Raw genomic sequence first — 27109 nt, 5'->3', positions numbered from 1 at the left:
TCACATTTTATTTTACATATGCATGTTCATTAAAGTTATTCTTACTTCGAGCTCTGGCAGTGTTTAATTTGTGCAGCACTAAGTCACATATTTTAAAAAATGGCTAAATCCCTTCAATGTGGAAGCTATGTTCTAATCATCACATGCCTGATATGTATGGAGACTGTACTTGCTTTTCCATGTCACAAATGTTTTAAAATGACTTATTAAGCGTGATTCATAAACCCTGTTCTTTAGTTTAGTTTTCAGTTAGTTGATATGAGGCTCAAAATATAAATTTAGACCTGTATGTTGTTATGGACTGAATTGGTATCCCCCACCCCAATTCATATGCTGAAGCCCTAACCTCCAATATGAAAATCTTGAGAGGTATTTCGTTTAGAGAAGGCCACAAAAGTGAGGCCCTCATGATGGCATTAGTGCCTTCAAAACAAATGACACCAGAGAGCCTGCTTCCATTCTCTCTCTTTGCCATCTGAGGATAAAGGGAGACAGTAGCCATCTTGTAAGCCAAGAATAGAGCCCTCACTAGGGAACCAAATCTGCTGGCATCTTGATCTTGGACTTCCAGGCCTCCAAAACTGTGAGAAATAAAAGTTGTTTAAGCCACTCAGTCTATGTGGTATTTTGTTACAGCAGTCTGAACTAAAACATATGTTTAGTACCTAATCCAGTTTCAAACCCACAGGGTATGCATACCAGTTTGAATCAAGTGTTTATCCAGTTCATGATCTTGCTCAAAACAAAAGTGTGACAGTTTTAAAACATGTCTGCAAATCATCTGATATTCCTGCTATAGGTAAGTGGGGGGTCATTCCCCTCACCTTATCCCTCACCCCCATGTCTCTCCACTTCCGCCATGTCTTGAATCAAGAACCACCTAAATGACTGAACAACAACATCTGACAGAGGTAACACTATGACTTCAGAAGGCAGGTTGAAAAAACAAAAGTGGGTTCTCTGTGAGATGTTCTCTTTTGAAATCCAGTTATAATCCTGTGAGGGAGCCCAAACAAGCCTTTGTGAAAAGACCAGGCAGAAGGGCCCACAGGTAGGCATTCTAGGTGACAGCCCAGCTGAGGTCCCAGGTAACAAGCTAGCATCATTATGCAAGTGAACAGGCCTCTATCTCTGGAGTCTCCCCAGCAGAGGCCCCAGTCATCATGGAGCAGAGACAAGCTATCTTTGCTGTGTTCTTTCTGTCTCAACTCTTTACAGAGTCTGACAGCATAATAATATGATTGCTTTACGCTAGTAAGTTTGGGTAGTTTGTTAGGCAGATGTAGATCATAGGTAAGTGGAACATGAGATCAGAATATAATTATGTATTGATGTAAATTCTTCATTATATTAGGAAAATACCTTAAAGCCAAATCTTGATCATGGATGAATAACATCATCTTCATAAATGTAGCCAATATAGTTTCATAGCTAATTTCCTAACTGCTGCAATAAAGTATCATGGAAGAAGCCTAAGATAACAGGCATGCTTTTCTTCCCACCAGTTTAGCTCTAAATGAGTCAGAGTCTAGGTTCTTAGATAGCCCAGCCAAGTCTAGCATCAGGCTAGATGTGAAGTAGTCCAGAAACAATCCATCCTTATGCCAAAGATATTTGGGAAGGGGTAGAGGGATGGAAGAGTGGCATTATGCTATATAATCATAAGAGCAGAGAAGTCTACATCTTACTGTAGGCAGTGGGTGTATCCTTTGGTCAGGGTTCATGGGTAGAGCCCGTCTCAACAGGGCATATATAAAATTAGGGAGATGGACAAAAATGGGGAAATAGGGCCACGTTATTGCAGATATGAAAGAGTGAAAAGAACAAAACCAGTGAATACTGAAGGAGCTTCATTTTGCTATTTATGAAGTTAAACTTATATAGTCTTAATATGTGCTATATCTCTCTCAAAATAAAGTTCTTTGCTGATGCAATCTGCACTTCACTAGCCCTAAGGACATTCAAGGTTATCTAATTCACAGATAGCTCACGTTGTCCTTTAAAAACCAGGTGCAGAACCTCTGGCCTGGAAAGGTTATGAGGATAGTAACTTTCTTTTACATTGTCTAATAGATGTGAAAAGCTACCAAAAGACCAAAGAATTCAGATGTGAGGAAGACATCTTCAAATTCACAAGCATGTACATATTTTCATAAAACCTTAGGGTAAAATAACTCCCTTGTTTGTTATCATAGAGGAACTGGGTTCAAAAGTGTTCTCTTTCAGTCACAAGACTGAGTTTCACTGCTCTGAGTTCCTCCTCCGGGGGCCTGCAGGCGGACACCCTGTAACAACTGAGGGTAGCAAGGGTCGGTCCATGAAAGGCAGCAATAGCCACAAGAAGTCACCAGGGACTTACAAAGCTGATCCTCTAAGAAGCAAGGGGGCGTTTCACCCCTCACTGAGGGTAACACCGTTTCGTATACAAGGAAGAGAAAGGCTACGCAGTATATCACCTGCAAATCCAGATTTAAACCTGGTTTGCCATACACAGTACTTGAAATAACATGATATAATGTGATTTATAAGTTGCTTTTCCTTCTTCACCAAAAAAGTTGGTGCAAGAGAAGGATAGCATTGCTGGAATCCCCCAAAAAGAACTGAAGTTATGTTATTATCTTATCAAATACATAAAATTTTATACATTATAATATATATATATATATATATATATATATATATATATATATATTCCTTCCTTACCTTTTCTGTTGATACGAACTGAGTCCAAGTGTTGTCTCAGTCTGTAAAAGGAAGAAAACCATGACAATACTGAAAACAAATCTTTATATTACAGACATAGAGAACATCCAAAATATACCGTAGTTTCAACTTTGATCTTATACTCACTCAGATTTCCAGGTTAAACCTGATCCCTAAATTATATGAAATGATTTGCCACATTATGTAATTCAAACGAGAGAATAATTGGGGATTAGATTTTAAACCACATGGAAATAATACAATGTAATGTGATTGATTTTTAAAAGCTTGCCCAACCAATATATCCTGTGAAAAAAGCCCTGTCTATAATCACTTTGTGAGGTTACTTGTGCCTCTCACTGCTCTCTGCTTACCAGCTATGTCATGGGTGCTGGGGTATCATGGTTCCTGTCATCAGGGAACTGAAGGTTGTGGGGGCAGAGGTAGGAGGAGACAGTCTTTTAAAACTAAATAAATATGAAAGAACTATGAAAATATTGGAAAGGTTGTTGTGAAAGAGCACAAATAGGTGATGTGCTTCAGTATGTCATGAGGGAGGAAAGGCCTGTGTGAAGAGATCATATTTATGTTAAATGTGATAAAGTGTAAAAAAGAGCTGTGTGTGGAAGCAGGGCTGTGTGGTAGTGAAGAAAACAACATGCACAGAAGTCCTACTTGAGGAAAGAGCCTGGATGTTGAAGAAACAGATAGTAGGTCAAATTGGATGGAGCTGGGCTGGGCAGGGGTCAGACCATGCTGTGTCCTGGTAAGAAGTCATGGTAAATTTGGAACATGTTCTATCCTAAATGCAGTACAAGGGGTCTGTCGGAGTAAGAGAGACAGAGACAGACATGGTCTGATTTAAGTTTTAAGGATACTATTCTGGCTGCAGTGTAGAGAGGATAAAGGGGAAGACAAGAGAGAAAGCAAGAAGTTGGTAGGCAATTGATGAAGATAGCTTCTTAATAATGATATGTGAGAAAATGCCAAAATCCTAAGGAATACTGTCAGTGAACTTATTCCAAAAGGAGTTAGCTTCTATGTTATAACTAGAAAAAGCAGTAGAATTGTGGTGTTATTTTTCCCATTAATACGTATTCTTTTGAAATGGTATTTTGAAAAATGTATACAGGGGAAATATGGTAGATGTGGGAAAACATCTTTATTGTTTGAAAGTGAAAGCTCAGGTGCAGGTGAAGTGTCAGGATGTCTGTATTTTTCTTTAAATTCTGTAATTTTCTTTAAATTTCTTTAAATTGTTTCAGGATTATGACTTGCATGTGCATGGAAGTATGTGTGTATAATAAAGGAAATATGGCAAAATGTTAATAACCGTTGCAGGAGTAGGTAATTCATTCTCATCTCTTCTATCTCCTGTGCTTAAAAATATGTCTAACTTTTCAGGATGCCTGGCTGGCTCAATTAGTTAAGCATCCAACTCCTGATTTCATGGTTCATGAGATCGAGCTCCGTGTTGGGCTCTGCACTGACAGCACGGAGCCTCCTTGGCATTTTTTCTCTCTCCCTCTCTCTCTGCCCCTCCCCACTTGTGCACACACTCTCTCTCAAATAAGTAAACTTTATGTATGTTTAACTTTTCGTTATGAAGATTTTAATGATGGGAGCAAATCACATATCTGGTAAAGGGTTAATATACAAATACATAAAGAACCATTACAATTCAACTTTGCTACTGATAAACAGCAAACAAACAAACATGATTCAAAAATGGTGGACAACTTGATAGACCTTTCCCCAAAGAACATATACAAATGGCTAACAGGCCTATGAAAAGATGCACAACATCACTAATCATTAAGGAAATGCAAATCAAAACTACAATAAGATACCACTTCACTCTCGTCAGGAAAGCTACTATCAAAAAACCAGAAAATAACAGATGCTGGTAAGGCTATAGAGCTATCAGTACCCTATGCACTACTAATGGGAATGTAAAATGTGGTGCTGCGATGGAAAATGGTACGGTGGTTCCTCAAAAAATTAAACACAGAATTACCACATGATCCAGCAATGCCACTTCTGGGCATATACCCCAAAGAACTGAAAGTAGAAAGCAGGGAATCAAACAAATATGTGGACATCCATGTATATAGCAGCATTGTCCACAATAAAGTTGGAAGAAATCCAAGTATCTACCAATGGATAAACGGACAACATGTGGTTTATATGTACAATAGAACACTATTCAGTCTTAAGAAAAACGAAGGAAATTCTGACATATGCTACGACATGGATGAACCTCGAAGACAAAGTCAACACTTACACTAAGTTAAATAAATCAGTCACAAAAGGACAAATACTACATGATCCTATTTATATGAGGTACTTAGAGAAGTCAAATAGAGATAGAAAGTAGAATGGTGGTTGTCAAGAGTTAGGGTGAAGGGAATGAGGAGTTACTGTTTACTGAGTACAGAGTAGTTAAGGTTTGGGATGATGAAAAAGTTCTGGAGCAGGATGGTAGTGATACAAAATCAAATATGAATGTACTCAGTATCACTGAACTACACAATTAAAATAGTTAAAATTATAATTTTTATGTTACGCATATTTTGCTACAATTTAAAAAAAAAAGCTATAGTAATGAAGACATTGTGGTACTGCCATAAAGATACACAAATAGATCAATGGAACTGGAGAAAGGCCAAAAATGAACTCAAAGATTTATAGACATTAGATTTTCAACAAAGGCATCAATGCAGTTCAATGGAGAAACATGTATCTTTTTAGCAAATGGTGCTGGAACAACTGGACAAACTTATGTAAGGGAAAATAAGCCTTTATCCTTATGTTATACCATGTATTCAATTACTTTTATACAGATCATAGATCTAAGCATAAAAATTAAAATCATACAGCTTCAACAAGAAAACACAGGAGATTATCTTTGCAATCTTGGAAACAAAGATTTCATGAACAGGACAAAAAGACACTAACTGTAAAAGGAAAAAACTGATATACTGAACTTCATCAAAAATTTTAAGATGCTCACCAAATGACATTGTTATGAAAATGAAAAGGCAAACCATATGCTGAGAGAAAATATTTGCAAATCACATATTTGATGAAAGACTTGTATAATAAACATATAAAGAACTTGTGAATCTGAATAATAAAAGCCACACAATTTTTAAAAATAAGCAATTATACAAATGTCAGTTAAGTGCATGAAAAGATGCTCAGTATGTTATTAAGGAAAAGCAAATTTAAATTGTAATGATATACTATACACCTATTACAATATCCAAAACTGAAAATATAACAAGAGTTGGTGAGAATGTGAAACAACTAGAATTTCCTTACACTGCCAGTGAGAATGTAAAATAAAATCACCACTCTAGAAGAAGCTTGGTGATTAAAAAAAAAATTTTTTTAACGTTTATTTATTTTTGAGAGAGAGGGAGAGACATACACACACACAAAGTGTGAGCAGGGGGAGGAGCAGAGAGAGAGGGAGACAGAATCTAAAGCAGACTCCAGGCTCTGAGCTGTCAGCACAGAGCCTGAATGCGGGGCTTGTACTCATGAACAGTGAGATCAGATCTGAGCCAAAGCCAGACACTTAACCGACTGCGCCACCCAGATGCCCCGAAGCTTGGCAATTTTTTACAAAGTTAAACATATGATGATGCCACTCAACTCCTAGATATCTGCCCAAGGGAAACACAAGAAAAACACTTATACATGAATGGTTACAGCAGCTTTATGTTTATAGCATGTTGATAGCAGGTCAATACTGGTATAATCCAAATTTCCATCAACAGGTGAATGGATAAATGAAGTGTGGTATATCTATACAATGGAATACTACTCAGCAATAAAAAGAATAAAGTAAAGACTGGGAACCTTTTTTCTTAAACATTTATTGTTTTACAATAAATATATTATTTTTAAAAGAGCAGAAAGTAACATTTGAGGAAAAAAAAGAATAAACTGATGATACACACAACATGGATGAATCTCAAAACAATTATGTGGAGTCTGAGCACCCCCCGCCCAAAGTACATTCTGTGTGACTGCATTTATATAAAATAGTTTACAATATAAATTGATATATTTATATCAATGATTGCCTAGAGACAGAGGTAAGGATGGACAGATTACCAAGGGATACAAGTAAACTTTTGGGTGTGATGGATAGGTTCGTTATCTTGATTGCAGGGATGGTTTCACAAGCGTATAAATATTCAAACTCTTCAAACTGTACATTTTAAATATGTACAGGTTATTGTCTGTCATTCATACCTTAATAAAGAACGTAACCTAAGAATTCTAGAACATGCAAAACTCTGTGGTTCTCATGTGAAGTTGACCGAAAGGGAACTCAGAAAGTTTATCACCCATGTACACTTTCTTAAGGGGGAAAAATCTTCATGAAGACAATCTGGCCAACAAGATTACTCATGAAGAATTGCAAATGAGGAAGCTGTCTTGTGAAAGATAGGCAGATGGTCACGGTAAAGGAACTGTGGAAATAAGATTAGAAAAGCAGAAAGTAAATGTTGTTTTTGAAGTATAAGCCACAAAATAGAAAAATCATTTAATTATAATAAAGAATAAAAATCTCAGTACATGCCAACAAAACACCCTAAGTATTGAGAGAAAGTAAAAAATCACAATAGACACTGTTTTGTTTTTGAAATAATTTGAGAAATAATAGGTTAAACATAATTTAAATGTATATCTGAAAGTTAACCCCCTAAATCAAGAGAGAGACAAAAAAGGAAACATAAAAATTGGATGCAGTAAACACATATACAGTATGATTAAAGGAGATAAACTCATCTAGTTAAAAAAGACAAAAGGATTGTGTTAGAAAACCAAAGCCCAACTGTAAACTGTAAATACCTAATACAAAATGATGCAGAAATGTTGACAAACAATGGGCAAAAATAGGGTAAATGTCCCTATACCCCAAAAAGGGGAAAAGGGAAAAAAGCACACAGAGAAGGGTTACAATATTAATAATCTTACAATGAAAAGATTTGTTGAATTTGTGGGGTTTTTTTATGCTTTTTGTGTCAGGAAATATTTATTCCACTCTCACGCTTGAATGACAGCAGTTGGGTATATAATTTGAGATTCAAAATCATTTCTATCAGAATTTTTACGTCATTTCTCCATACTGTTTTAGCTTCCAGTGTTACTGGTTTTGTGTGCATGCGTGCGTGCGTGTGTGTGTGTGTTCAGTTTCAAGTTAGTTAACATATAGGATAGTATTGGTTTTAGGAGAAGAATTTAGGGATTCATCATTTACATACAACACCCAGTGCTCATCCCAACAAGTGCCCTCCTTAATGCCCATCACCCTATTTAACCCATCTCTCTACCACCTCCTTTCCAGCAACCCTCAGTTTGTTCTCTGTATTTAAGAGTCTCTTATAGTTTGCCTCCTTCTTTTTTTTTTAATGTTTATTTTTATTTATTTTTATTTTTTTTTAAATTTTTTTTCAACGTTTATTTATTTTTGGGACAGAGAGAGAGACAGAGCATGAACGGGGGAGGGGCAGAGAGAGAGAGGGAGACACAGAATCGGAAACAGGCTCCAGGCTCTGACCCATCATGAGCCCAGAGCCCGACGCGGGGCTCAAACTCACGGACCGTGAGATCGTGACCTGGCTGAAGTTGGACGCTTAACCGACTGCGCCACCCAGGCGCCCTGTGTTTATTTTTATTTTTGAGAGAGAGAGAGAGAGAGAGAGAGAGAGAGAGAGAGAGAGAGAGAGAGAGAGAGAATGAGAATGAACACAAGCAGGGGAGGGGCAGAGAGAGCGGGAAACACAAGATCCAAAGCAGGCTCCAGGCTCTGAGCTATCAGCACAGAGCCCGATGTGGGGCTCGAGCTCACAAACCGTGAAATCATGACCTGAGCCAAAGTTGGACTCTTAACCGACTGAGCCACCCAGGCACCCCTCCCTCTCTGTGTTTAATTTATATTTTCTGGGTGGGCAATGTGGTCAAACAGCTTTCAATGTCTTCTTTGCCATCTGTATGTTCTTTTCAGTAAAATGTGTGGTCATGTCCTTTGCTGAGTCCATCTGGATTTTTTTTTTTTATTGAATTTTGAGAGTTCCTTATATATTCTAAAAATGAGGTCCTTTATCAGATACATGGTTTGCAAGTATTTTCTTAGCCTATAGTCTGGCTTTTAATTTCTTCATGTGGCCTTTTGCAGAGCAAGCTTTTAATTTATCAGCTTTTCCTTTACGGATTGTACTTTGGTGTCTTTGGTGTCAAGAACTCTGCATAGCCCTATATCCTGAAACTTTTCTCCAATTTTTTTTCCTAAAAGTTTTATAGTTTTATATTTACATCTACAATCAGTTTTGAGCTAATTTCTGTATACAGGGTATGAGGGCTGTCTGTATATTTAATACTATATAAATATTTTTTAGTGTTCTTTGATCCTAGTTTTTAAGGCTATTTTTGAGCCAGTTATTTAACTTTTTTTGTACCATTTATTTTTAAAACAGAAGGTAGGAAATGGTAATGTGAAGAGAGTACAGAGTCAAAAATGGGCATGAGATGGAGAGCAGACAGTTCTGAGAAGACTTAGAATTTGAAGTAAAAAAACACAAAGAAGCAGCTCTGCTTGCCCTAGCCAAGCAACCATGGGAAATCTGTCAGGAGACTTTCTGTCAACTGTGAAGAGCTGCACAGATGTTAGCCTCCGATGAAGGCCTTCCTGTGTCCCATGCATGTCCCCAGCTCCAGCAACAGGTAACTGACTTGACATGATGAGAAACAGCTGCTCTGGGCATAAAGTTAGTTGTTTATATTGTAAAATGAGAAACCATAGCTATGTTTGCAGTGAAAATCATAGAAAGGAAACAAATCAAAGTATTAACTTGTATTACATTTGGTACTGGGATACAAGCATAACACCCCAAGCCCCACTCTAGAGCATGGTGGTTCAGAATGTAGGCTTTAGAGTCCAAAAGCTTCGTTTTGAATTCTAGCTTTACCACTTACAAGGCACTTACTGGGTTAAGTTACTTAAACTCTCTATACTTTAATATGCCTCCTGGTAAATGATCATAAAATTAATGACTAACTCATGTATTTAAGAATTTAAAAGAGTGCCTGGCACTCCACAATATCCAGTAAATATTACCTGTAGTTATTTATTATTTTTCCAAATCTTCCATATTTTCTACAAGAATATATTTCTTTTATAAAAGAACTACTTTACAAAAAAAGATGAGTACTTTTATAACTCTGTATACATCCAAATCACAGTTCCTTCTCCCTTTATCTTAAGAAAAGAGTAAGGCCATTTCCAAGAAAATTTAGAACAGAGGCTGATAATCTTACAGTCCACAAGCCAAATCTAGCCTGCTACCAGTTTTTTGTTTTTCCCTTTTATTATTATAGTAAAATACACATAATGTAAAACTTAACCATCTTAACTATTTTTAACGGTATAACAGTTCAGTGGTGGTATTCATAGTGTGTGACGTTACTACCATGTATCTCTAAAACTCCTTTCATCTTGGAAAGCTGAAACTCTATACCCAATAAAACAACTTTCCATTCCCTCCTCCTTCCAGCCCTGGCAAGCATCATGCTACTTTCTGTGTTTACATTTTGACTAGTCTAAGTACTTCATATAAGTAGAACCATACAGGATTTATCTTTTTGTAACTGACTTATTTCACTTAGTGTATGTCCTGAAGGTTCATCCATGTTGTACCATATGTTGACCTTTTCTACCTGTTTAAAGTAGTGTTCTACTGTATGTAAAAAGTGGTCTGTTGTAAACTTCATTTTGTTTATCCATATATCTTTCAACGGACCCTTGAGTTGCTTACATGCTTTGACATGGTATATAATCCTTTTAATATGCTGCTACATTCAGTTTGCTAATCTTTTGTTGAGGACTTTGTATCAATATTCATATAGGATATTGATCTGTACTTTTCCTTTCTTGTAGTGCACTGGCTTTGGTATCAGAGTAATGCTGGTGTCATAAAATGAGTTAGGAAATGTTCCCTTCCTCCTAAATTTTTTGGAAAAGTTTGAGAAGGATTGGCAGTTTTTCAAATGTTTTGTGGAATTTACCAATGAAGCCATTAGGTATAGGGTTTTCTTCTTTGGGAGATTTTTGATTACTGATTGAATCTTCTTACTTTTTATAGGTCTATTCAGATTTTTTAAAATTTCTTTATGATTTAATCTTGGTATGTTTCTTAGAATTTGTCCGTTTAATTGAGGCTACCCAATTTGGTGGTGTACAATTGCTCATGGTACTCTCCTATAATCCTTTTTATTTCTGTACAATCAATAGTAACATCCCCAATTTCATCTCTGAGTTTAATAGTTTGGTCTTCTTTCATTCTTAATCCACATAGGTAAGACTTTGTCAATTTTGTTGATATTTTCACAGAACCAAATTTTGGTTTCATTTATTTTCCCTATTTTTCCTATTCTCTAGTTCATTTATCTCTGTTCTCATCTTTATTACTTCCTTCCTTTTGCTAGCTTTGGGTTTAGTTTGTTCTTATTTTTCTAATTCCTTAAATTATAAAGTTAGGTTACTGATTTGAGATTGTTTGGGGTTTTTATTTTTATTTTTTTAGGTAGGCTTCATGTCCAGTGCAGAGCCCAATGCAAGGCTAGAACTCAAAACCCTGAGACCAAGACCTGAGCTGAGATTAAAAGTTGAACGCTTAAATGACTGAGCCACCCAAGTGCCCCTTTTGTTTTTTAACATAAGCGTTTATAGCTATAAATTTCCTTCTTACCACAGCTTTTAGTGTGTCATGAGTTTCTGGTGTGCTGCATTTTCATTTTCATTTATCTATCTATATTTTCTAACTTCCCTTGTGTAATTTCCACAAATTTCTGAATTTTTCAGTTTTCCTTCTGTTCATCTTGTGGTTGGAGAAGAAACTTTGTATGATATCTATCTTATAAACACTTCAAGCGCATTCTTCAATAGTCTTCAATAGACTTCTGGGAAGAGTAGGAGGATCCTAACTAAGCTCACCTCTTTCCCACAGACACACCTAGGTAATAGCCACATCAGTGCAACTAACCCAGAAAATGATGTGGGCTGGGAAAACAGACTCACCACAGTTCACTGTAGAGAAGAGGCAAACTGAAAAGAGTGGGAAGGGCAGAAACATGGTTGGGAATCAATCTCCTAGCGAGTCTAACCACAAGCAGGAGGGAGGGACACAACAAGCAGGGAGTAATGATAGAAGCAAACTATACACCATGCACCCCAGACAGGAGGACCTACCCTAAGAAGATGAGATTTCATAACATTTGGCTTAGAAAACCAATGGGCCTTAACTTTGCAAGTTTTACAATCACTGGAGCTTAACTTAACTCTGGGTACTTCACAACCTCTAGGTCTGGGAGAGCTAGAGGCCATTAGGTAACTGAGTCCCTTCCTTTAAAGAGACAACATGACAATTCCATGAAGTACATCATAGAAGCAGCAGTCTGAAAAGTGCCTGGGGGTGTATGTGAAGGTGATTTATTTACTAAAATCAGAACATGTGCTGGAGGGGGAGGAATCTTTAGGAGACTTCCTTAAGAACAAAAGATCTGGTGGGTACCATCCCCCACCCCCTCACATAGCTAGACACTTGTGGGAGCCAGTGAAAACAGCCTATTTGCTAAGACGGCAACACCACACACCAGCATTCTCCTGCAGATCTGCCCCGTCCAACCTGCCCCACTCAGTAGAAGTCCCTCCAAAGTGGCTCCTGCTGTCACTTCTTGCAAGCAATCCTGGCAGGGACCAGTACCACTCCAAAGTAACTCCTCCTCTGGGGAGAGGGGAAGATAACCACACACACCAGTCTGACTACAGCCCTGGCAGATGAACTGGGGGTAGACATCTGATCTGACTGCTGGCCCTGTCCACCAATAAAAACCTCTCGGGGGGCACCACAGAGAGAGAGCTCTGAAGTTCCGTGCAACTGTAGCCTAGGCAAACTGGAGGAGGGCAGGCATCTGGTCTGACCACTAGATATCACCTAACTACAAGTGCAAGGCAGCCCCAGACTGGCTCCTTAACAGCACAGGGACCAAACTGTACCCCAAACAGATAAAGTGGACAACAGCAGCTAACTGGACTGAAAACAAATGCTGCTCAGCCACAACGGCAGGACACACACAAACAACCCACATAGGGGACACCCCTGAAGTGTATGGTTCTGGTGAACGTGGGTCATTGCACTACAGGGCACCACAGGTACTCTTCTCAAGGCCACTACTTTCAAGATCAGGAGATAGGGTAGATTTTTCCTAATACATAGAAATTAACACAGAGTTAGACAAAATGAGGACACAGGAATATGTCCCAAATGAAAGAACAAGACAAAAACACACCAAAAGGGTTACATGAAATGGAGACAAGCAATATGCTCAACAAAGAATTCAAAGTAATGGTCATAAAGATACTTACTAGATTTGAGATAAGAGTGGAGGATCTCTGTGAGAACTCATTACAGAGAGAAAATATAAAAAAGAACCAATCAGAGATGAAGAACTCAATAATTGAAATTAAAAATACACTAGAGGATATCAATAGCATATTTAGAGGAGGCAGAAGAACAGATTGGAGAGCTGGACAACAGGTAATGGAAAGCAAACAAGATGAAAGATCAAAAAGAAAAAAAGATGAGCAAAAAATGAGAATAGGTTAGGGGAATTCAGTGATGTCATTAAGCATAATAACATTTGCATTATAGGGATCTGAGGAGAAGACAGAGAAAGGGGCAAGAATTTTATTTGAAGAAATAATAGCTGAAAACTTTCTGAATCTGGGGAAGGAAACAGGTATTCTGATCCAGGAGGGACAGAGAGTCCCCAACAAAATCAACCAAAGGAGGTCCATACCAAGGTACATAGTAATTAAAATGGCAAAAAGTAGTGATAAAGAGACTTTTAAAAGCAGCAAGAGAAAAGAAAACAGTCACACACAGGGGGAACCCCATAAGGCTGTCAGTTGATTTTTCAGTAGAAATTTTGCAGGTCATAAGGGAGTGGCATAATATATTAAAAGTGCTAAAGTGGAAAAGCCTGCAATTGAAAATACCCTACCCAGCAAAACTATCATTCCGAATAGAAGGAGAGAGAAAGAGTTCCTAGACAAACAAAAGTTAAAGGAGTTTACCATTAAACCAGCATGACAAGAAACATGAAAGGGAATTCCTTGAGTGAAAAGAAAAGTACATAATCAGGAGGAAACAAATTATGAAAGGAAAAATTTCACAGGTAAATGCAAACATAATAAAAGTAGTAGATTTATCACTTATAAAAAAAGTAGAGACATTAAAGTACAAAAACAATGAAATCAGTTAAATATATAAAAGTTAGTCAAAGGATTCACAAAATAAAAGGTTGGAGAAAATGACATCATATACATAGAACATGGGTGTGGAGGAATAAAAATGTAGTGTTTCTAAAATAAGTTCAAACCTAAGTGACCATCAACTTAATATTGACTGCTATCTGCATAAGATGTATGTATGAACCTAATGGAAACTACAAATCAAAAGCCAGTAATAGATATGCAAAAAATAAAAAGGAATCCAAGCATATCACTAAAGAAAGCCATCAAACAACAAAGGAAGATAGCAAGAGAAGAAAGTAACAGAGAACTACAAATACAACCATAAAACGGTTGACAAAATGGCAATCCCAAGTCCATATCTATCGATAATTACTCTGAATGTGAATGCACTGAATGATCCAATCAAAAGACACAGGGTGATGGAATGGATAATAAAGCAAGACCCTGCTACATACAGCCTAAGGGAGACTCATCTCAGACCTAAAGAAACATGCAGATTGAAAGTCAAGGGATGGAAAAATATGTACTATGCAAAATGAAACAAAAAGAAAGCTGGAGTAGCACACTTTTATCACAAAAAAAAGGGACGGTAAATTTTTTTAAGTTTATTTATTTGGAGAGAGAGAAAGCACAAGTCGGGGAGGGGCAGAGAGAGAGGGAGAGAGAGAATCCCAAGCAGGCTCCACACAGTCAGCACAGAGCCTGATGTGGAGCTTGAAACCCACACACTGCAAGATCATGACCTGAGCAGAAGTTGGACGCTTAACCAACTGAGCCACCCGGGCTCCCTGACAAAAAAAATGGACTTTAAAACAAAGACCGTAACAAGAGAAAAGAAGGATGCTACATAATGATAAATAAAACAATTTAACAAGAGAATACAACAAATGTAAATATTTATGCACCAAATATGAGAGTACCTAAGTATATGAAGCAACTATTAACAGACATATAGAAACTGACAGTATTACAGTAATAGTAGGGGACTTTAGAAAAGTGAACAGATCATCCAGACAGAAAATCAACAAGGAAGCAATGGCTTTGAATGACATATTGGGCCAGAGGACCTAACAGATATATTCAGAACATTCCATCCCCAAGCAGAATACACATTCTTTTTAAGTGCACAAGGAACATTATCCCAGATAAATGACATGCTAGTTCACAAACAAACCTCAATAAACTCAAAAAGACTGAAATCATACCATGCATCTTTTCTGACCACAACAGTATGAAAATAGACATCAATCTCAACAAAAATATCTGCAAAGAACACAAATACATGGAGGGTAAATAACATGCTATATATCCATGTGTAACATACAATAAATGATTCAATCAAGAAATCAAAGAGGAAATAAAAAAATACATGGAGATAAATGAAAATGAAAACACAATGGTCCAAAATCTTTAGGATGCAGCAAAGAACCCCAGCTTAAGAAGCAAGAAAAATCTCAAGTAATTAAAAACTCTACACCTACAGGAGCTAGAAAAAGAGGGAAAAAAATCCAGCAGAAGGAAGGAAATAATGAAGATTAGAGCAGAAATAAATGAAACAAGAGACTTAAAAAACAATGAACAGAACAAGGAAACCAGGAGTTGGTTCTTTGAAAAGACAAACATCAATGATAAACCTTTACCGAGACTCATCCAAAAGAGAGAGAGAGAGAGAGAGAGAGAGAGAGAGAGAGAGAGAGAGAGAGGAGTCAAATAAATAAACTCAGAAATGAAGGAGGAGTGGGGCACCTAGGTGTCTCAGTTGGTTAAGCATCTGGCTTGACTTCAGCTCAGGTCGTCATCTTGAGGTTTTTTAGTTCCAGACCTGCACTGGGCTCTGTGTTGACAGCTCAAACAAAGCCTGCTTAGGATTCTCTCTCTCCCTCTCTCTTTCTGCCCCACCCCATTCGCACTTTCTCTCAATATAAATAAACTTTTAAAAAAGAAAAAAAAAAGAAATGAAGGAGGAGAAATAACAACTGAAACCACAGAAATGTAAAGGATTACAACAGAATATTTTGAAAAACTATATGCCAACAAATTGGGCAACCTAGAAGAAATGGATACATTTCTAGAAACATAAGTTTCCAAAACTGAATCTGGAAGAAATAGAAAATTTGAACGGACTACCAGCAACGAAATTGAATTAGTATTAAAAAAAACTCCCAACAAACAAAAGTCCAGGCAGGACCACAAAGATTCATCAGTAGGTGACTTCTACCAAACATTTAAAGAAGGGTTAAACTATTCTTGTCAAAATATTCCAAAAAATAGGAGAGGTAGGAAAGCTTCCAAATTCATTCTACAAGGCGAGCATTACACTGATACCAAACCCAGATAAAGACACTACAAAAAAGGAAAATTACAGGCCACTATCTGTGATGAATATAGATACAAAAACCCTCAACTGGGCTTGCTAAAATATTAGCAAACCGAATTCAACAATACATAAAAAAAAAATCATTCACCATACTCAAGTGGGATTTATTGCTGGGATACAAGAGTGGTTCAATATTTATATGATCATCTCAACAGATGCAAAAAAAGCATCTGACAAAGTACAACATCCATTCATAATAAAAACTCTCAACAAAGTAGGTGTAGAGGGTATATACCTCAACATAATTAAGGCCATATAAGAAGAACCCATAACTAACATCATAATGGTAAAAAACTGAGACTTTTCTTGTAAGGTCAAGAACAAGATAAGGATGTCCACTCTACCTATTTTATTCAGTATATTACTGGAAGTCCTAGCCACAGGAATCAAATAAGAAAAAGAAATAAAAGACATCCAAATTGGTAAGGAAGAAGTAAAACTTTCACTATTTGCAGATGACATATTATATACAGAAAACCCTAAAGGCTTCATAAAAACAAAAACAAAACCCTACTAGAACTGATTAATGAATTGATGGAAGTTGCATGATACAAAATTAATAGACATTGCATTTCTTTTTTTTTTTTAAATTTTTTTTTTCAGCGTTTTTATTTATTTTTGGGACAGAGAGAGACAGAGCATGAACGGGGGAGGGGCAGAGAGAGAGGGAGACACAGAATCGGAAACAGGCTCCAGGCTCTGAGCCATCAGCCCAGAGCCTGACGCGGGGCTCGAACTCACGGACCGCGAGATCGTGACCTGGCTGAAGTCGGACGCTGAACCGACTGCGCCACCCAGGCGCCCCTAGACATTGCATTTCTATATACTAATAATGAAGTGGCAGGAAGAGAAATAAAAAAAAAAATCCCATTTACAATTGCACTCCAAATAATAAAATACTTAGAAATAAACTTAACCAAGGAGGTAAAAGTTCTGTACTCTGAAAACTATAAAATACTGATGAAAGAAGCTAAAGATATGAACAAATGGAAAGATATTCCATGTTCACGGATTGGAAGAGTTAATATTGTAAAATTACTACCCATACCATACTACATACATACATACATACATATCCAAAGAACTACCCAAAGCAATCTACAGATTTAATGCAATCCCTATCAAACACCAAAACCATTTTTCACAGAATTAGGACAAATAATAGTAACATTTGTATGGGAACACAAGAGACCCTGAATAGCCAAAGCAATCTTGAAAAAAAAGAACAAAGTTGGTGGTATCACAATCCCAAATTTTAAGATCTACTACAAAGCTATACTAATCAAATCAGTGTTGTACTGCCACACATGCATGTGTGAGCGTGCGTGCACACACACACACACACACACACACACACACGCATGCATGGGACACATAGATCAATGGAACAGAATAGAAAGTCCAGAAGTAAACTTGTGATTTTATTGTCAATTAATCTACAACAAAAGAAGGAAGAATATACAATGGGAAAATGATGGTGTCTTCAATAAATGGTGCTGGGAAAACTGGACAGTTACATGCAAAAGAATGAAATGGAGCACTTTCTTATGCCATACACAAAAATAAACTCAAAATTGATTAAAGACTTAAATTGATACCAGAAACTATAAAACTCCTAGAAGAAAATACAGGCAATAATTTCTTTGACATTGGCCATGGAAACTTTTCTAGGTCTGTCTCCTAAGGAAAGGGAAACAAAAGCAAAACTATTGGGACTACGCCAAAATAAAAAGCTTTTGCACAGTGAAGGAAACCATCAACAAAATGAAAAGGCAATCTACTGAATGAGAGAAGATATGTGCAAATGATATATGCAATAAGGCGTAAACATCCAAAACATATAAAGAATTTATATAACACCAAAAAAACAAAAAACAAAATCTGATTTAAAAATGGGCAGAGGACCTGAATAGACATTTATCCAAAAAAAGACATACAGATGGCCAACAGACAAATGAAAAGATGCTCAACATCACTAATCATCAGTGAAATGAAAATTAAAACCACAATGAGATATCATGTTACACCTGTTAAAATGGCTAAAATTAAAAACACAAGAAATAACAAGTGCTGGTGAGCATATGTGGAAAAAGAAACGTACATGCATTGTTGGTGGGAATACAAATTAGCTCTACCACCATGAAAAACAGTATGGAGGATCCTCAAAAAATTAACAATAGAATTACCATATGATTCAGTAATTCCACTGCTGGGTATTTACCCAAAGAATACGAAAACACGAATTCAAAAAGATATACTTATCCCTATGCTCAATGCAGCATTATTTACATGAGCCAAGATATGGAAGCAATCTAAGTGTCCATGGATAGATGAACAAAGAAAATGTGGTATGTATATACAATAGACTATTACTGAGCCATAAAAAAGAATGAAATCTTGCCATCTGCAACAAAATGCATGGACTAGAGGGTTATAATGCTAAATGACATGAGTTAGACTGAGAAAGATAAATACCACATGGTTTCACTGATATGTGGGACTTAAGAAACAAAACAAACAAACAAAAGAAACAAACAAAACCAAATACTTAAATACAGAAAACACTACTGGTGGCCAGATGGGAGGTGGGTGGGTGGGATGGGTGAAATAGAAAAAGGGGATTAAGAGGATACTTTTCTTTTTTTTTTTTTTTTTTTGTTTATTTATTTGTGTGAGAGACAGAGAGACAGCATGTGAGTGGGGGAGGGGCAGAGAGAGAGAAAGACACAGAATCAGAAGCAGGCTCAGGTTCTGAGCTGTCAGCACAGAGCCTAACACGGGGCTTGAACTCATAAACTGCGAGATCATGACATGATCCAAAAGTTGGACACTTAACTGACTGAGCTACCCAGGCGCCCCAAGAGTACACTTTCTTTGATGCACACTGAAAAATGTATGGGATTGTTTAATCATTATATTGTAATACCTGAAACTAATATAACACTGTATATTAACTGTACTTGAATTAAAAAAAAAATACTGAGACCTAATGGTGGCCCCTCATGATCTGTCCTGAAACAGGTCCCACATGCACTTGTAAAGAATGTGTGTGCTTCTGTTATTGGATAGAATGTTGTATATATGTGCATTAGATCTATTTGTTTTATTGTATTAAGTCTTCTATTTCCTTATCTTCTGTCTGGTTTTTCTAGCCACTTGTGAGAGTGGAATATTGAAGTCTACAGATATTATCTGAAATTATTTCTCCTTTCTGTCACTTTTGCTTCATATATTTTGATTGTCTATTGTTGCCCCAATCTTTATTTTTTTTGACTTAACTCAATGCAAGTTTACTTTCTTTTTTTTTAATACATGAAGTTTATTGTCAAATTGGTTTCCATACAACACCCAGTGCTCATCCCAAAAGGTGCCCTCCTCCATACCCATCACCCAACCACCCCTCCCTCCCACCCCCCATCAACCCTCAGTTTGTTCTCAGTTTTTAAGAGTCTCTTATGCTTTGGCTCTCTCTCCCACTCTAACCTCTTTTTTTTTTTCCCTTCCCCTCCCCCATGGGTTTCTGTTAAGTTTCTCAGGATCCACATAAGAGTGAAACCATATGGTATCTGTCTTTCTCTGTATGGCTTATTTCACTTAGCATCACACTCTCCAGTTCCATCCATGTTGCTGCAAAGGACCATATTTCATTCTTTCTCATTGCCACATAGTACTCCATTGTGTATATAAACCACAATTTCTTTATCCATTCATCAGTTGATGGACATTTAGGCTCTTTCCACAATTTGGCTATTGTTGAGAGTGCTGCTATAAACATTGGGGTACAAGTGCCCCTATGTATCAGTACTCCTGTATCCCTTGGGTAAATTCCTAGCAGTGCTATTGCTGGGTCATAGGGTAGGTCTATTTTTAATTTTTTGAGGAACCTCCACACTGTTTTCCAGAGTGGCTGCACCAATTTGCATTCCCACCAACAGTGCAAGAGGGTTCCTGTTTCTCCACATCCTCTCCAGCATCTATAGTCTCCTGATTTGTTCATTTTGGCCACTCTGACTGGTGTGAGGTGATATCTGAGTGTGGTTTTGATTTGTATTTCCCTGATGAGGAGTGACATTGAGCATCTTTTCATGTGCCTGTTGGCCATCCGGATGTCTTCTCTAGAGAACTGTCTATTCATGTTTTCTGCCCATTTCTTCACTGGGTTATTTGTTTTTTGGGTGTGGAGTTTGGCGAGCTCTTTATAGATTTTGGATACTAGCCCTTTGTCTGATATGTCATTTGCAAATATCTTTTCCCATTCCGTTGGTTGCCTTTTAGTTTTGTTGGTTGTTTCCTTTGCTGTGCTGAAGCTTTTTATCTTCATAAGGTCCCAGTAGTTCATTTTTGCTTTTAATTCCCTTGCCTTTGGGGATGTGTCAAGTAAGATATTGCTATGGCTGAGGTCAGAGAGGTGTTGCACCAATCTTCATAACCGTTATATATTCCTGCTATGTTGAGACTTTTAATAATAAATAATGTCCTGGGGCACCTAGGTGTCTCAGTTGGTTGAGTGTCCAACTATGGATTTTGGCTCAGGTAATGACCTCACAAGTGTGAGATCAAGCCCCATGCTGGGCTCTGTCTCTCTCTCTGCCCCTCCCTCACGCACACACATGCACTCTCTACCAAAAAATAAATAAATAAATAAAATAGAATAAAATGTCCTTTGTCTCATGTAATTTTTTAACTGAGAGTTGCTGGAGGGGTGTTGGGTGTGGTTGTGGGGCTGAATGGGTGATGGGCATTAAGGAGGGCACTTGTTGGGACGAGTACTGGGTGCTAGAGTTTAGTGGAACTCTACTCCTGAAATCATTATTTAAAAAAAGAGAAATTTATTTCTCAGTTCTAGGGGCTGAAGTCTGAGATCAGGTTACAAGCATGTTGGATAAAGGTTCCCTTCTGTTTTGTAGTCTTCTTGTATCCTAACATGGCAGAAGAAGAAAGGGATCGCTCTGGGGTCTCTTACTAAAAAAAAATTATGAGAGTTCCACACTCATAACTTAATCACCCTAATCATGCTAGACATTAATTTTTCATTGATGACTTTTGGAAGGACACATTCAGACCGTATCACCAACTTTTAGCTTCCAATTTACTTTTGTTTTTGGATCTAAACTGATTCTCTTGTGGACACCATATACTTGGGTCATGTGTTCTTATCTATTCTGCCAATCGCCATCTTCTGATTGAAGTTTAATCCATTTGCATTTAAACTAATTATCGATAAGGAAGAATTTGTTGTTTTGCTTTGTTTTCTTTATGTCTTACATTTTTGGTTTCTCAGTTTCTCCATTACTGCCTTCTTTTGTGTTTCATTCATTTGGTACTGTACCATTTTGATTCCTTCCTCATTTCCTTCGCTCTGTATTTTTTAGTTATTTTCTTCATTGTTACCATAGAGATTATAATGATCTTTTTTTTTTTTTAAATATTTTTTTCAACATTTTGTATTTATTTTTGGGACAGAGAGAGACAGAACATGAACGGGGGAGGGGCAGAGAGAGAGGGAGACACAGAATCGGAAACAGGCTCCAGGCTCCGAGCCATCAGCCCAGAGCCCGACGCGGGGCTCGAACTCACGGACCGCGAGATCGTGACCTGGCTGAAGTCGGACGCTTAACCGACTGCGCCACCCAGGCGCCCCTATAATGATCTTAAATATTTAACAAACTAGTTGAAATTAATACCAACTTACCTTCAATAGTACACTTACTTCTGTCATTTTGATATTTATTTTCTATATGCCTTATAGCTTTTTTTGGCCATTTCATTCTTTACTTTCATTTTTGTGTTTAGCTGATTTTTGTATGTGTTTAGCTGACTTTTGTAACAAAATGTTCAAATTCCTTTTGTGTATTTTCTTTTTTTTTTTTGAAAATCTTTTTTTGTTTTAGTTTACTTATTTTGAGAAAGCAAGCATGAACAGAGGAGGGACAGAGAAAGATATAATTCCAAGCAGGCTCCATGCTGTCAGTGCAGAGCCCAATGCAGGGCTCAGTCTCACAATCCATGAGATCATGACCTGAGCTGAAATCAAGAGTCAGATGCTCAGCCGACTGAGCCACCCAGGCACCCCGTTTCTGTGTATTTTCTAGTTATTTTCTTCATGGTTTTCAAGGGGATTTAATCTTAGAGTTATAACACTCTAACTTGAATTTATATCAAATGAACTTCAACAATATACAGAAACTGTACTTCTTTATGGACCCATCCCTATACCTGATGTCACAAAATTTCATCTTTATATATTGTGTGTCCAAAACCACAGACTAATAATTCTTTTAAATACATTAGTCTTTAACCTATGTAGAAAACAAACTGTGAAATTACAAACCAAAGTTACAATAATCCTAGCTTTTAGACTATTAATTGTCATTTTAAAAAATGCATTAGTTTCTTAAATCACATGAAAAACAAAAAAAGGAGTTTCAAACCATTCTTATAACCAGCTTTTATAATTGCCCCTGTATTTACTTTCACTGTGATCTTTGTTTCTTCATATGGCTTTGAGTTGTTGCCTAGTGTCCTTTCATTTTAAACTCACAGGACTCCCTTTAGCATCTCTTACAAGGCAGGTCTAACAGTAGTAAACTTCCTCAGCTTTTGTTTATCTGGGAATGTCTTAATTTATTTTTCACTTTTAAAGAACAGTCTGGCCTGATACAGGATTCTTGGTTAGTAGTTTTTATTTGTTTTAGTATTGTGAATGTATCAGCTCACTGTCTTCTGGCCTCCAAAGTTTGTAATGAGAAATCTGTTAATAATCTTACTGCTTTTGCTTTCAAGAGTCTTTCAAAAGTTTTATTGTAACATGTCTCAGAGTGGGTCTCTTTAAGTTCATTTTACTTAGAGTCCGCTGAGCTTCCTTGATGCTTATATTCATGTCTTTCATTAAATTTGTGACATTTTCAGTCATTATTTCTTTTAATACTCTGTCTCTTTCCTTCTGGCACTCCCACAATGCATATGCAGGCCTGCTTGATGGTGCCCTACAGGTCTCTCAGTCTATGTTCACTTTTCTCTAATCATTTACTTTTCTTCAGATTCGGAATTTCAATGTTCTATCTTCAAGTTCACTGATTCTTTCTTCTGTCTGCTCAAATCTACCTTTGAACTTCTCTGCCGGAATTTTCATTCCAGCTATTGTACTTTTAGATCTAGATTTTCTTTTTTGGCTTCTTCCCCACCCCAGCTTCACTGAAGAGTAACTGGAAAATTAAAACTATATAAGTGTACAATGTGATGTTTTCATAAACATACACATTGTGAAATGATCACCACAAACGAGCTAGTTAACATATCCATCACTTCAGTTACCTTTTCAGGGGAGTAAAAGCTGTTAAAATGTCTTAGCAAATTTCAAGTATACAATACAGTATTACCAACTGTACTCACCCTGCTGTACATTAAACTTTGAAAAGTTATTCATCTTGTATAACTGACATGTTGTACCCTTTGACCAACCATTGTATCCCCATTTCCCACAACCTGTAGGCTCTGGCAACATCATTCTACTCTACTTCTATGAATTTGACATTTTCAGATTTCACATATAAGTGAGATCGTGCAGTATTTGTCTTTCACATAATATAATGTCCTCCAGATTAATCCATGTTTTTGCAAATAGCAGTATTTCTTTCTTTTTTTTAGGGCTGAATAATATTCCTATGGGCTTTTTTCCCTGTATCTTGGCTATTGAGAATAATATTTCTCCTTTCTGATATTTCTCCCTTTGGGTCTGTTAACACTTGCTTTATATATTTAGAGACCCTCACGTTGAGTGCCTATATATATTTATAGTTGTTACATCCTCATAATGAATTGGCCCTTTTATCACTATATTATCACCTTCTTTGTCTCTTATGATAGTCTCTGACTTAAAGTATACTTTTTTGTCTGATGTAATAGCCACTCCCACTTTTTCTAGTTACTGTTTGCGTGGAATATCTATTCCCAAGCCTTTCAACATATGTGTGTTCATAAAGCTAAAGGGAGACTCCTATAGGCAGCATATGGTTGGATATTGGTTATTTTATGTTATTTTATGTTATTTTATGTTATTTTATTTATTCAGCCACTCTATGTGTCTTTTGATTGGTGAATTTAATCCATTCAATTTTAAATTTTTTAAATATTTTATTTATTTCTGAGAGTGAGAGAGAGAGTGTGTGAGAGGGGGAGAGGCAGAGAAGAGAAGGAGACACAGAATCTGGAGCAGGTTTCAGGCTCTGAGCGGCCAGCACAGAGCCCGACGCGGGGCTCTAACTCCCAAACTGCGAGATCATGACCTGAGCCAAAGTCGGACATTTAACCGACTAAGCCACCCAGGCTCCCCTAATCCATTTACATTTAAAGTAATTATTAGTAAGTGGGGACTTACTGCTGCCATTCTGTTAATTATTTTTCTGTCGATTTGTAGTGCCTTTGTTCCCTTTTCCTCTCTTGACACTCTTCCTTTGTAATCTGATGATTTTTCTTTTGTAGTGATATGCATTGATATCTATTTTGTGTATCTGCTACACAAAGTTTTTCATTTCTGTCCACCATGAGACTTGCATAAAACACCTTTTATAACATTTTATTTTAAGCTAATAACAACTGAGCTTCAATCACATATGAAAGCTATACTTCTACCCCTTCCCCACACTTTATGTAATTGATGTCACAATTTACATCATTTATATTATTCATCCATTAACAAATTATTACAGTTATAGTTATTTTTCATACTTTTATATTTTATTTACGTTACAGTTGAAAGCTTATACTTTCATGTTTTCATATTGCTAACTGCTGTCTTTTCATGTTAGCTTGAATAGCTCCCTTTAGCATTTTTTTGTGAGGCAGGTCTAGTGGTGATAAACTTCAACTTTTGTCTGGGAAAATGTTTATTTCTCCATTTCTGAAGGACAGCTTTGCTGGGTATAGTATTCTTCTCAGTATTCTTTCAGTACTTTGAATTTATCATCACATTGTCTCCTGGCCTGAAAGATTTCTGCTGAGAAATCAGTTGACTGTCTAATCAGTGCTCCTTTGTGACAAGTCGCTTTTCTCTTGCTGCTTTCACAACCCTCTTTGACAATTTGATATAATGTGTTTCAGTGTAGATCTCTTTAAATTTAATCCATCTGGAATCCTGGGGTCTTTATGAATCTGGATGCCCATTTCCCTCCCAAGATTTGGTAACTTTTTAGTCATTTCTTTAAATAGGCTTTCTAGCCACCTTCCCCCTCCTTCCCGATCTGGAACTCCTGCTACACATAAATAAAATATATAATATATTGGTTCACTTGATGGAGTCCCATAATTCCTATAGGCTTTCTTCACTCTTTTTTCATTCTTTCTTCTTTTTGCTCCTCTTCCTAGATAATTCCAAATAACTCATCTTCATGTTTGCTCATTCTTTCTTCTGCTTGAAAAAATCTGCTTTTGAACCCCTTGAATAAATTTTTCAGTTCAGTTATTGTACTCTTCAACTCCAGTGTTTTTGGGTCTTTTTATTTGTTTCTATCTCTGTTGAGTCTCATTTTGTTCATGTATCATTTTCCTAATTTTGTTTAGTTGTTTACCTGTGTTCTCTTGTAAATGAGCTTTTTTAAGTTAAATTGATTATTTTGAAGTCACTGCCAGGATTTCCACAGAATTCTATTTCTTTCAGGTTGGTTAATGGAGATTTGTTTTCCTTCTCTGTGTTTATTTTCTTTATTCTTCATGATTCTTGTAGGTTTGCTTGTTTTCTGCACATTTGAAGAAGCAACTTCTTCTTCCAGTTCTAAACACAGTCAGCAGTGCTAAACACAAAGCAAGATACAGACTGACCCCTCAGGAAGTGCAACATAACGCTGGGAACAAGACACCTTTACTTTTTACCCTTCCTTGTGAAGGAAGAACCTCATTTCTATGCATATTCCCAGGCTCACAGACCAGTGCTGGCTAGCAGGGCATACCTTTTGCCTTCCCTTGTTCTTAGCTGCCCAAGGGCACTGGGTACTTGTTATGAGGTAACATAGAAATCTGTTCCACTGAGTGAAGGTCCACTGAATGCCAGGGATAAGGGTCTTTTAGCTTCCTTCCATTTACTGTGGAGAAAAAAAAAATCAAACTTGTGTCTATTCACAATTTCATAGAGCAGTGATGGCTGCAGGCATGTGCCCTCCTCTTTCATTCATTCCTAGATGTCCTAGGGAATCAGGCTCTATAGTTCATTTAGCACTTAGCATAGGTGAGAGAAAAACTGGCCCCACTGAGGATGCCCTGTGAAGCTGGGAGGCTAGGAGCATACTCCAATCTCACTTCTCTACTGTGAAAGAAGTCACTGGCTTAGGTGATCTTGGTATTGAGTTTGGTGGAAGAAATAATGTAGGTAAAGTGATATTGTTCCTCTTCTAAGTATATATCTGGATGCTCTCAGTTTGTGCTCCTCTGGGTGCTTAAACTTCTTAGGTGAATTCTGAATTTCTCTCAAGGTATTTTGATACCAATATTATTGTTATGTCTGTGTTTCTATGGATGAATGAGAGTAGGGCTTACTACTCCCCCATCTTGATGATGTCACTCTTTTTAAATTTTCTATCTTTTCACAGATATTTCCATTTTATTCATACATCACTTTCTTGACTTCCTCCACACATTTTCCTTTAGGTCTTTGAATATCTTTAAGAAAATTGTTAAAAAGTCTTTGTCTAGTATATCTGCCATCA

The 27109-nt window shown here is 37.0% G+C and overlaps 1 protein-coding gene across 1 annotated transcript in view; it reads right to left on the bottom strand.

The window, feature by feature from the left end:
• TMEM131 (transmembrane protein 131) overlaps positions 1-27109 on the bottom strand; it is a 239896-nt gene that overhangs the window by 142634 nt on the left and 70153 nt on the right. Inside the window, exon 3 of the mRNA XM_003983920.6 lies at positions 2704-2744. Coding sequence (XP_003983969.2) covers positions 2704-2744 — 41 coding nt within the window. The remainder of the gene's footprint in view (positions 1-2703; positions 2745-27109) is intronic.

The sequence above is a fragment of the Felis catus genome, chromosome A3 (genome assembly GCF_018350175.1).
Source record: "Felis catus isolate Fca126 chromosome A3, F.catus_Fca126_mat1.0, whole genome shotgun sequence".
NCBI classification, from domain to species: Eukaryota; Metazoa; Chordata; class Mammalia; order Carnivora; family Felidae; genus Felis; species Felis catus.
This window is presented reverse-complemented; position numbering and strand designations above follow the sequence as displayed.